This window comes from Haemaphysalis longicornis, unplaced genomic scaffold (assembly GCF_048455015.1).
Source record: "Haemaphysalis longicornis isolate Haplotype H1 unplaced genomic scaffold, Haemaphysalis longicornis Haplotype H1 scaffold_1, whole genome shotgun sequence".
NCBI lineage: Eukaryota > Metazoa > Arthropoda > Arachnida > Ixodida > Ixodidae > Haemaphysalis > Haemaphysalis longicornis.
In genome coordinates, this window is record NW_027526203.1 from 260,011,828 (window position 1) to 260,024,534 (window position 12,707).

At 46.6% G+C, this 12,707-nt stretch overlaps 1 protein-coding gene across 5 annotated transcripts in view; it reads right to left on the reverse strand.

The window, feature by feature from the left end:
• Positions 1-12,507, reverse strand: part of Zasp52 (Z band alternatively spliced PDZ-motif protein 52) — a 118,199-nt gene extending 105,692 nt beyond the window's left edge. For 2 of the 5 annotated variants that reach the window (XM_077676360.1, XM_077676367.1), the window contains exon 1: positions 11,886-12,504. In XM_077676360.1, the coding sequence (XP_077532486.1) occupies positions 11,886-11,993 (108 nt within the window). In that variant the 5' untranslated portion in view covers positions 11,994-12,504. Of the gene's footprint in view, positions 1-11,885 lie in introns of all 5 variants that reach the window. The other 3 variants (XM_077676350.1, XM_077676346.1, XM_077676376.1) reach the window with 3 other exon arrangements.
• Positions 12,508-12,707: the final 200 nt, after the last annotated feature.

Sequence of the window (12,707 nt, forward strand, 5' to 3'; positions counted from 1 at the left end):
AATCGCTGCTTAAGGCGACACTGAAGCGAGTTGTTGGCATTCTCTAACCGCCTTACCAGAATAAAGTATACAATGCATATGGCATGTTCCGAGGTTTTTCGGCCAATTACACGCATTTTTTACAGGAAGAGGGCGCTTCCCTCCCACCATGCATCTTGCTGAGTTCCGTACGTATGACGGTCGTCACGCTGGCAACACCGCGTGTTGCAGGGCTAAATTTGGCGGATTGCTGGCATGTTTATGTGTACAAACAGCGCCAGAAAAATCAAATAGCGGGTATTAATAGTGCAATGAGTGAAAATAAATATTTTGAAGGCTGAGATAGCGCGAGAAAGCTTGGAAACCAATGTGACGTCATCACAACACTCGGTGCGGCAGCCATCAACGGCGCATGGTCTTCTACCGCCCACAAAAGATAATGTTTATCATCCGCTAAACATGACCTCGAATGCATTCCATAAATGTTCAAACAATTAATTAAACAGCCCAATGGACCCGTAAACAAAACCTCGACACATACTTTATTTTTTCTTGAACGACAGTCGAACGGCGTTTCCGAACTGAGATTAAAAGCATGGTAAAGTGTCCGGATTATGAAATTTTCATGGCTATAGATTAGCATAGCGGTGAACCTTGGTGTCTTTTGGTTTTTCCCATTTGTGCACTGTGAAAAATGATTAGGGTAGGCTTTGTCACAACACAATTTTTTGGTGATGGCGATAACAGGCAACGGTACGACCCAAAAATGAGATCGCTGCTCCCCCGGACAACATTGCGAAATGCCCGGCCATGCTTGCATATTTATCGAGCATACAGTATACTGATCCTCGTCATAGACTTCGCTCGTTTTATTGCCCTGATTGGGCGTACAAGTACATTTTGTGGATGACGGCCTACCGGTATTCGTAATCGTCCATCGGAACGGAGATCAAAGCCATTCCCCGCAAATACACTCCCCTTTGGCATTTATGGGCAAAACTAGAATTTACCGCGTTTGAGAAAATCCACAAAATGACAAACTAACGGAAAGAAAACAACACAAATACGATGAATCGCAGTGACAGCTATTTCAATTGAGCAACAATTTTTACTAAGGCCATAATGAAGCTCACACGAAATCAAGATTCAAGTGCTAAACACAAGTTTTATAAGCATGCGGATACGCATACATAAAAGCATATGTAAGGTTCTCACGCAAGAACTCCCAGTGATATATTTTTCTTCGTCAGGTCTTCGTATTTCGTGCGTGCTAAAGTATGGCCTTCGTTGCTCAGTGACAATACCTGTCAGTTTTCTACATTATGATTGCGTTGTTTGCCCTCCGTTAGTGCCGCCATGTTGAAGGTTTTGATACGAAAGCATTAAACAGCCCATTGACCCGAAAAGGCGCCGTCCGGAGTCTGTCGCAGTGAACTGAGAACAAAACAAAGTAACTGAGTTGAACAAAAATCAAATATTTGGGACGGGACGGCAGGGGCGTAGCCCGGGGGGGTTCAATGTCATAACAACCCCCGAAATTTTCTCAGCGCCGCATCCCTCCCTCTCCCTTCCTTTCGCCCTATTTTTCGACCATGCTATTTGCACGCCGCATTTATATATTATAATGTAAAAAGAAAAATAATAGTGTCAGTTTATTAAAGCAGGAAAATGACTAAAGTTATGTTGAGTGGAAGGATCTCTTTCTTCTTTTTTTTATCGGTGGCGTATAACACCCCCCCAAAAATTATTTATGGCCGTGCCACTGCTGGACGGTAATCGAGCCCAAGGACACTGAATGCGAGCCGATTACACATACCCGACGCCACTTCCGTCGGTTCCATATGCCGCCAGCTGACTAAGGGTCGATTTAGTGAAGGCGTTGTGGCTTTCAACTTTGAAAACATCGACAGTGGGTACACGCGGCTCGACGTACGATGAGTTTTCCATTGCTTGGCACGGCTCAACGTGTATGAATGTAGGCATAAAGCATATCCATTCATGTGTATTGGCCAGTGACGATGACAGCTTCCGTTAGAAGCGCACGGTTGTTGCAACAATTTACATCTGGCTGCGACGTCAACATTCTCACCCGAAGGAGCACTTTCTGTCGTCCAAATGGAAATGCTTTCACATCTTCGACTCGTAAGAAGTGCTTAGGTGCCCTTGGACATTTTCTCAATCTACATTTTGAGCTAATGCATTGGTTCTGAAGGAAGTAAAATGGAGTCGCTTAAGTTGAGTCAAAGTAAAGTTGTGAGAAAGGACTGATTCTGCTTCTTTCTGATGCTCCTACAACCTCTTTTGGTTTTGGGATTATAAGGGGTGCATCAAAACGCACACCGTACAAGACTTATTTATAAGCTACTCAGGGCGTGGTTCAATATAGACGGTAACATAATGTAAAAACTGGTGTTGTGGTGTTGGGGTAGTTTGCATAGGTACATGTATGAGTACATGTTTAAATGTGGAGCGCTTTAAATTTATGATGGACGAACACACGAAAAAGTGAAGCGGATAGAACGAGTGATGTAGCAACCAAATTTGAATCATGTGAGTGAAATTTTACGTGAAAGATGTTTTCACGGATATAAAAATTCAGTTTCTGGTCCGCAGATCACCCGATCCACCCTTTTTATTTTTTGATTGTTTGTCCATCGTAAATTTAAGGAACTCTTCGTTTAGAGACGTAACACGATGTCCGGACGGAAGAGAGAAGCAAATATCCCGGCTAAGAGCAATGTGTTTATTATCCGACCAATATGGCCCATGTCTACCAAAGAATACGCTTAGCCAAGCTTAGATCGAGATATGCAATGAAAAAGGAAAAAAAAAAAGTAGCGTAGACTGTTCAAGATAGCGTCGAATTTGCTGCGCAGATTGCTTCGCGCATTTTTGTTTCTTGTTTTGATCTCGGGTTCAAATGACCTTTTCCAATTCGAACAATGCTGATATTACATAAGGCAAAGCTAAAAGAAAAACTCGTCAGAACCAGTAAGTGTTTGCTGCATTTTCAATTTTCATCTGATGAAAGCGTGTCGGGCATCGCCATTTCTCATCTCTTGTGACCCTCCACCTTTCTCTTTTATCCCGGGGAGAAGACCTCTCGGTTATCGTCAAGACCTGGTGACAATGTCGGGCTAATTTGGATCCGAACCCGAGGTCGACGTTGTTGTACCGTTCGCTGGCTGCCACAGGCGCATGCGCTCAGACGGCGCGATACGGCCCGGGTCTGGGCTGAGACGACAGACACGAGAGAAGTGCGTTGAAGGGCCGCGCCAGTTGGCCCTCCCGAAAATAAACATCGACTCAACCCGGCGGGAACGCGTGCTGCACGACGTACCCTTCTGCACTCCGCCAGCTGCCGCGCCAAGTTGGAAGCGCACCCCTGTCGAGGAATCCGCTAATATTTGGGCTGCGCTGCTGCGCAGTTTGGTTGGGAGGGATACCCTTTGCTCACGCCACCTTTGGCGACGTCTAGGCAGGCGCGCGTTAACTGACGCGAGGTTGAGACGAGTAATATGGCGCACGAAAGCACCTGCCCGTGCTTACTCACGGATCTAGTCACAAATATTCCCGGGACTAATCAGAAAACCAAAATTCTATTGAGAATCCCACCCGCAACATTGGAATCTCTATACGGGACGAGACGTCCGCAAGGAATGCAACGGGCGGGGCGTAGTGTAAGTGTTTGCCGATCCGCTTCATCCTTCGGTTCGATCTCGAGGAATTAAACAGTTTTGATAAACCTTTCGAGATCACGAGACGGGTTTTTGTTTGGAAATACAGAAAATTCATATTCTCCGTTTTTTAGAGTCTTTAAGCATCTTATTGCGAATTACCTTCTCCCAGTCCCCTCCATGCACGGACTGATTAAGTGACTGGTAAGAAAAAAAAAACTCAGGTACTGTCACACACGCGGAAAATGGAACACCAGCTTTCCTCACTTATATGAAGACACCTAACACTGGTGGGATCTTTACTGACACGCTTACCTTAACCTCGCACGTTAGGAATATCAAACAGCGAGTTCTTTGTCGCTTGGTAGCAGTTTACAGGATGTCCATAGAATTCCGTAGCCCTGGATCCTTCCTAAAACTCCACTTAATTTGCAGCCGTTGAGTTCCGGAATATACGTCGGTGGTCTGATTGCCACGCGTAAGTCGTGCAGCGTTGATAAAGTATAAAATAAGCTAATCCGCACACGTCGCATCCCTGGGGCGCCTAACCCTCCTGACTAAGAACTGATGGACTTCGGAGCGTTAGCTTGTCTATAGAGGTTACGCGCCATAAAGCTGACCTTAAGCTTATTGTCTAGGTACGCTATGGACGAGTTCGTGTACTGACCTTCTTTTGCTCAGGTCAAGACAACAGACCCTCTTAAAACCCCAATAAAATTCTACCCTATTCGCACTATCAGCTTCCGTAATTGGAATTCCACCCTGTAAAGAATGCCGAGCACTTGTTACTTGCTTTTAGAGTTTAGAAATATGCAGGGTAGAGTATCGCATTATCTGTTCGATAAAACTTTATGGTAGATTTCTTTTATTGTTTCATCTGACTAAATGTTCTTCCCATGGCTATAGCTGGCCAGTTCCTTTTGTTGTTAGCATCGTATGTTGTCGATGTTAGGGGATGTTGTTTAGTTTACACGTTCGTGCGAAGTGAGTGTATGTTTCCATTGATCTACCTGACGAAATTTATTTTTTATCCGCGAATGCTCTAATGATACATTTTGACTAGTGTTTATTTCATGTATAGGGATTATGCACGTTGAAAGTTTTGTTTCTTATGATTTTTTTTATCCCCGCACAAGAAGCAGCACCTTTCGGCTGCCCCTAGGCAGCAAATAAATCCTTGATTTATAACTAAATATTAATATTACCGTTGGCTTACTGCCACATTTTAGAAGGCATTCAGGTGCCGAGCTTTCCGGGAAAGAAAAACCGTCCAGAAGGAGCACAGACGAAGGCCACATGCTTCATTTGCGCCGGCGTCTGTTCGCATGCAGAAAAGCGAGGTTTGCGAATACCGAGAAACTTCTCCGATGTCTGTCAGCGATGCGTCTACGCTGATGTTGCAAGCGCCTGCATTAGAAGCCTCGGACGCTCAGAATGGTGCCCACGTCATGCACCCGGTATACGTTTAATGCGAGTGGCTGGTGGGATACTTTTCTTTATTTTCCCCGCTTTTGTCAAGTTTTATGACTTCCTGAGGTTGCATTCTCTTTCGTTCTTTTTTTATTCATATGCACCGTGTTTCGGCTTACTAACATTGCGCTATGCAGCTGTCTCTTTATTATCCTATTTTTCTGTGTGTGTGTGTGTCTGTCTATGTGTACTTTCGGCAGAGTGCAGTCAGTGGTCGCGGGCAGACTTCCTTTCGGGCTCACTGGAACCGGTTTCGGTGAGACACCACTCTGCTGCGGGGTTGTATGAAAGCCGCGCTTTTAAGCAGGCCCACTATTTATTTTCCTCCGGCTTTGTGACTCACGGAGCCGAAGGAATTTCCTATCGCTGCCTGCTTCTGTTTTCCCTGGGCCGCGTAAAGGGATCTGCCAGACGATAGAGGAAACTACGTCATCGTACTGTCTGGTCCCCACTACGAATTAACATCACGCCGTTAAATCTACTTTTTTTTGTTGCCGTCAGTCCCTGTTAAATAACGAAAAAGATTACAGCCCTTGCTTTATCTCGCAGTCGGTGCTTAACGGAGAGAAGTGAACGGGGCGAGCCCATGATTTGTTATAAAGGTCAGATGTCCGGAAAGATTGTCCGCTTTTCGGACCTGTGCAACGTTCAATCAAAACTCACGTTGGATAAGCTGTATCTTATTCCTTTGCGCGCTTTTGGTAAGGCGGAAATAGTCCAGGTGCGGAGGAACCGGTTACGAATTCAGGGAGCTTCGCTTCCCACAAAGCTGGAACAGCGCAAAAAGTCAGTTTTCCTTTACGCGCTTTGTAAATCGGTTTCGTGTTTGTCCGCGCTATTATTATTTTTCTTCTTAAATGAGAGCGTAACAATGATAAGAGAAGATGAATGCTTTGCTAAGTGTATTTTTTGAAAAGACAAGAGAAAAAGTAGAATTTTACGTAAACTGAGCAGCCATATACGACGGTACCTTTTGCTGCTTACGCTTAAATCTGTCTCGCAGAGTGTGTAAGTTTTACTCACGATAACGACTTGCGTCACTTCTCCTAAATGATTGACTGAAGTCTTTCAGCTTTAGGACAAGGTCGACACTGTTATCGGATATATAGTTCCAGTGCTGCGAATATTTCGGCCATACTGTGAAAACTAACATCGCGGTTCCGCGGGCGTGGTCTCGAGTGTGGCTGCCGCATGAATACCTGCGAGTAGCCGATAGCGTATGCGGCGTGTGACTGTAGCGCTAAATGTTAAACACCTACGCGACAAGAACAGACCTGGCAGTGCATCGACGTCGAACGCGTCTTACTTGTCTATTTTAGTGACAGTGAGTCACATAGTATACTGATGCCAAGCACCTAGGATTTATGCCCAGGCCAGAGTTTTAGTTCCCGTTATACTCGCGTATTTCATTTCATTTCACTTTATTTCCATTTCAAGCATGAAAGGGCAAAAATAGCTGCGTGGACCCATAGCCAAAGGCTAGTATGACACCATATACTGTACACAGTATGACACATACATAGTATGGCACAGTACATGTATGACACCATGCATATACCGTACAACCATATAATTTCATGGCACTAGGTGTCCGCGAATCGGTGAGACGTTGTCCCCCTTTCCTCACTTAACGGTCACGGTGACTTAGCAACTAAGCCTTTCTATTTAGGGCTGGTGCCGTGTACGGTTCACGATAGCCAGAGAAATTTTTCCCCTAACTTCGTTTGCCCATCTATCAGCACCAACGTTTCGTCTTCGCAGAGTGGACTCACCGCTATGGCTCGGTGTCTAAGAAATTGCGCTGCTTAACGTGATGTCGTTGGTTCAGTTCCCAGCGGTGGTGGCTGTTTTTTTTATGCAGCGCGGGAAAAAAAAAAAAGCGTCCCTGCGCACTACTCTTCTCAGAATGTAAAGATCCCTAGCTAGTTTAAGTTAACCCGCAGCCGTTCCCCGCGGCGCCCCTCCTAGCGCATGTGTATCTTAGGCGCATAAAACCCATCATTCGAACTCTGAACTATTCCCTACAGCTTTCCTTCGCAGTAATTTTTACAAGCATCCTGATATACGCGATGACGCACATTTATAGGCGCACCGCCGTGGGGAACGAAGGCATCTGCTACTTGACCTAAAGGAGGAACTTATGCCGGGCTCTTGGCTCGCTCGTACGAGTTATCAGTGCGCTACGGGACTGGCTACACGTGCCGCGGTAAAGTGGTAGCGATGGTGACTCGCTGCGCCAGGTCGGAGCAAGTGTCAAGTTGAAATATAAATAAAGGGGTTGGCCGTATCATGAAAACAACAGCGGCCACGAAACGCTTCCTTCATGAGTGTTTTCGAGGTTCAATATGACATGATTTGTGACTCATAAACGCAGAAATCGATATGAAGATTATGTGCGCGATGACGGCCCGCTTGGGCTGTCGCAGGCGACCTTGTGAAGTTACAACCACCACGATGAGTTCCTTCGGAAGGCAAAAATAAAATAAATATCAATAAAATCTTTGAACCTCGCTAGCCACGAAGATATCCTTAAGGTTGCTCTCAGTCCCATTCATCGATCGCAGCCGAGAAACATTTCTTTCGACAATGGAAACGCGACACTGGAGTATATATATATATATATATATATATATATATATATATATATATATATATATATATATATATATTGCTTGCAGAGTCCAAGAAAACGAAAAAAAACGAAAAAAAATTTGCGTGTTTCTGCTTGTTTCGCTGCAAACTGAGGTGAAACGAGACAGCATTTGTGTAAACCTCCTCCTCCCCCCTCTTTTGTCTGCCTTTTGAATTACCCCGCACTCCTGAGGCCGGATATTATTCTATTGATGTGTCTTACGATGGGCTCCCTTGCATAAAGGAATTGCCAGATGTGTAACCAAAGTATTTGCGAATTCTACCCTCAGTGGGAGAGGTTTCCTTTTTCCCAACTCTTCACTTCTATTCCATAGTTTGATTCTATCATCCACTCTTCGTCCGAACGGGCAGACAAAACTACCATGAGGAACTGTTGGCCTGTGCTCCTGTCCATTACAGATGAGACTGAGATTCCAGTACCATCACTGTCCCCGTCGATATGTCTTGTGACATTTCTTCTACTTCCGTTGGGCCATTCGGCGGGTAGAGAGAGGCGAAAACGGGCATATATACGGCCCGGTATGTTTCATCGGAAGTTCCCCACGAAAAGGGATCGCTATAGACAAGGCGACGCACTGCTGCCGCCACAGAATGCCCACTTGATCGGCGGCAAGACGAATGCTCCGCGCTCACGTTCCGCGCAGATAAAGGACAGCTGAAAGTAGGTCGAAGGGCATGGGCACGTTCCCGTTTGATTTCAATGCGAGTCTCCATCAGGTACTCGAAATCGATAAGAGTAGCGTTTATCTCCAACAAATAAATGCTTCCCCCTCTCCTCAGATTGCTGCAGCGAGCTCCTGCGCCACCCCTTCTGCGTAGCTCGCGTGTACAATATCTTCCTTCCTATGAGTTCCCTATAAAAAGTGCTAGTGACCGAACTCGCACACTGCACGTTATGAAGAAGGTGTCGCCGGCGCGATTCAAACAAATTTTCCTATTGTGATCGGAGGGGGAAATAAACAAGCAGCCTTCACCATTATTTCAGGGTCACAGTATTGGTCCTTTTTTGCCAGGGAGGGTACTACCGAAAATGAGGCTATCGTCGGAGAAAGGCAAGAAACCGTTATGGTTGAGAAAATAGGCCAATGACGGTAGCGCCTTCAATATGTCGCATTTTTCTAGCCATTTCAGATTTAATAATTTTATTTTCTCTATAGTTTTAATTTTAAGTATAGGGGTCACAGAATATGTGTGAAGGTAGCAGAAAAGAGCACCAGCACGTTACCGATTATACCGGATGGCCTATCGACTCTCGATTGTCCCAGTGAACAAGTGGGAGCTTTGTACAAACGTGACCGTTTCCAGGTACGCTTTATTTCAGTACGAGGGAAGCTACGCTTGGTGCTACGGTGTAGGAACAGAGCACATCATGAACTAGCTGGCGTAACACTGCAGTTTAGTTGAGGCTGCTCAAGAATTTAAGTTGTTTAAGTATTGTGTTGATTTTACGAGACGTAATTGGTGGAGTGAAGCACATGCGCATACAATATCGATAAAAAACAGCGCTCAGATAGTAAATTATTGTCAGACGACGCGCTTTAATGAAACCTAAAATGAAGGACTGTGCAAGAAGCGTCGCTGCTAGTACCGCCAGTCAGCGTCCACACGTTGCCCTGAATCTCGCACGGGTACGTTTGCTGTGACAACATGTCTGAACCTTGCTCATTTTGAAAGAACTGGCTTTTCGTAACTCCCTCAGCTCTATTCCAGCATACAAGACAGTTTTGTAACCAAAAAATCAAAACTCAAGAAATATTGAAAAAAACTTTTGAATTGCGTGCTGCAGTGACGTAATACGGGTAATAGTGAACGTGGTAGGGGGAAAGACTAAAAACAAAGTTACCAGTGGGTTAACTGTAGTTAGCATTCAAGTGATGCGATCAAATGAAACAAGAGGCCCCCCGGCGATCGTTTCTGTCGGCGGCCGCCAATGGCACGAACAAGGTTCTGTGACGTCATAGACAAGTTGCCGGAAAGGGGCGGGGGAGTCGCCACTTCTTCGTCTGTTTTGTCTCATATATATGTTATTTGTTTTGAAGTTTTAGACAAAATTAGTATCATTGTAATCGGGACAAAGCTGTGATTTTAATGAACCAAGCTTGTACTTTGTCTTCACGGCCCCTTTAAGCCCTCATGGTACATCGCCAACGCAGTCTACACTCCTGAGACTCTTCGCAAGTGGTTCTTCCCTCGTCTTCCACCAAGCTACCCTTACTGTATACTTTTTTACAAAAGCCGACCTCCATCCACCATTCCGTATGGAACTGTTCAAGTTTCACACATTATCGAAACTCCATCCTAGCCAACGCGCAACCACAACACCACAACTAATTACACTTCATTAGACAAAGACCTCTCAAGTTCCAAAGGACTTTATTTAATCAATCGTCTCCTTGCATTACCCGTCTATTCGAGACTGATAGTGACCCAACACTTCCCATGAAGGCCGAGCAGTAAAAAAATTCCTGACCCACTACCCTCTCCTTCCTCTTTAACCCACTCGTCCTCTGGCGTCCCTTCCTCCAACAAAGATACTACAACAACAACTATTTCTAGTCTTCTTTTCTTCTCGGAGTTTTATCATACGAAGTCTAAGCCTTCGGTCAGAGTAAGGCGAGACAAGCCCAACCAACAAAGGGTTGGCAGTGTATGCGCGTTTTCAGGAAACGCGCATCAGCGAGAAGCGTTGATAAGATGCAGCGAGCCCTAGTGTGCTGACATAGGCACTGTAGAGGGGCTCGCAAAGAAGACTGGGGCGAGAAGACCAGATGTTCTCGCTCCTGCGAGAAGTACTTGAAAGCGCCTGTACGGCATACGATCATGCAGCGTTCCTTGCGGGAAGCGGTTTCTCTGTTTTTTGCACAAAAACAAGCCGTAGCTGCAACATGGAACTGCAATCTTCAAGTTTCTTATAAATAAGAGCACTAGGAGATCCCCTTGAACAATTGGACATTAACTTTTCGTTCTTCGGTGTGTTACCTCGAACCTTTTCGTGGGAGTGCTTCGTTGCAACGTCCTAAAATAACCCATTACTGTCATCGATGGAACAGGTTCCGCATCTTTTAGTCGAATCTTTACACTAAACCCACGTCATTTGCTGAACTTGACTCGTTGGATAGAGAAGAATAGTTATATATTTCTTGGGGAAGGTGACTCCTACGGCATGTACGATTTCCTTATCTTTTATAGCTGCTTCTCAAGCTCTGGTCGTTTCCCGCTGTTAAGACCGATGCATATCAGCGTAATCTCTTCCTTCCTCTTCTTACATTCTTTTGTCTGTACACTCTAAGGAAGCACATAGGGGTCTCCTTCATTCTAACGCACGTGAATCACGATTAATAATGATAAAATGAAAAATTCGACTAATAGCTAGACTCAGCGCGTGACTTTATAAAGTCCGACTAGAAAAATACTGTCGGCACTCCGGCATCACGCAATGCAAGCTTGCGTTTGTTACTGAATAATGTAACAACACAGGACAAATTTTCGAAGAAATGTGCATGTAGGGTCTCATTGTTGCTCAGATTGCCTCCCTTTCACTCAGCAATTCATCATTCAGGCGCACTGTGGCGGACAGACCCTCGGAAGTTTGTTTAGGTGCGTTCAACGCGAATAAGTAAAAAACAAAAAACAAAAAAAACAAAGAATTGTTAATAATAATCAGGAAGATAAAAATACCGCCTCATTTTTCAAGCTTCACTTTTGGGTGGAATCCTGAAAGAAACTTGCCAAGAAAAGCCGACAAGAAAATGTTTTCTGCAGCAGCAAAAGGAGCTCAAATGTCAGACGCGTCATTTGAGCTCGCCTTGCGGCGCACCCATCGCCGGAACAACGAGCAAGAGCGCATCTTTTTTAACGCGAATACCGTCCCCGAGAACCAACACAAGGGCGTTCCGAATTTAGCGCCCGCTGTCCGAGCCAAGCGGTCGGTCCGCCGGCGAGTCAGGCGGGAAAGACGAACGCCTGGCTCGGCCCGGCTGGGCTCTTCAGCCATCTCCCTCTCTCCCAGCCCCTCTCTCGCCAGCGAGCCGGTGGTCCGCAGCGCGTGCCGGACCACGGAAAGACTGGTCACAAAAAATTCCGCAAAAATGATAAAGTCCCACTCACTCTTTGGATGGAGAGCGGGTATCCAAAGTCCTTGCCACCGGCGAGCCGGAAGCCCCAGGAGGTGCCATCTCCGCGCTGCAGCTTCACCGTTATCACCGACTCAACCATGACGCCGAAAACTTTCCCTTCGTTGCTTCAATCTTCAATCTCTGCGTCCCTCTATCTTGCGCCTCGCGGCCCCTCTTGCTTTGTCGCCGAAACAAAGTCGGACCGGCAAGTCGGTGAAGTCGCCGCGCGCCGCTAATTCCGGAGTTTCGTTTTCCTTTTTCCGCCGGACCGCGCACTGTCTCGTCGGATAGCCGCCGTTGATACGCGGATTGTTCGCCGCAAATGTATGGAGAGAATCGAAAGGAGGGGGGCAAATCTAGCCAGGGGTTACGACTCCAGCGGCGTCAAATCGATTGCCGGAGACCGAAAGTTCGCGGCGTCGCTCCCGCTCTTCTTTTTCCCCAGCCGCCCGGCGTGGCGCACTGGGCTCGCAGTTGCGGAGGGGGAGATCTCGGCTGGAAGGAGAAAGGAGCGCGGCCGCTCGTGAACTGGATTCAATCCCTCGGCGCGCTGAGCTGAACGGGGGGGCTCGCTGCCGGACGGCCGGTGCGCGCGAGGCGCGAGGGGCAACGGCGTCCCGTGTGCAAAAGCCACTGACGTCAAGCTTTTCTGCGTGCCCTGTCGCCGCCGCTGCTGAGCGCGCGAGGGGGGCCACTCACGGCAACCGCCGCCGCTCTCGTAAACGCGTGTTCGGGCCGTCCCAGCGCTGGCCTCCGGCGAGAGGGTCTACTCGCACGAGCCCACTTTGGGCAAAAAACCACTCACCGTGGGCAT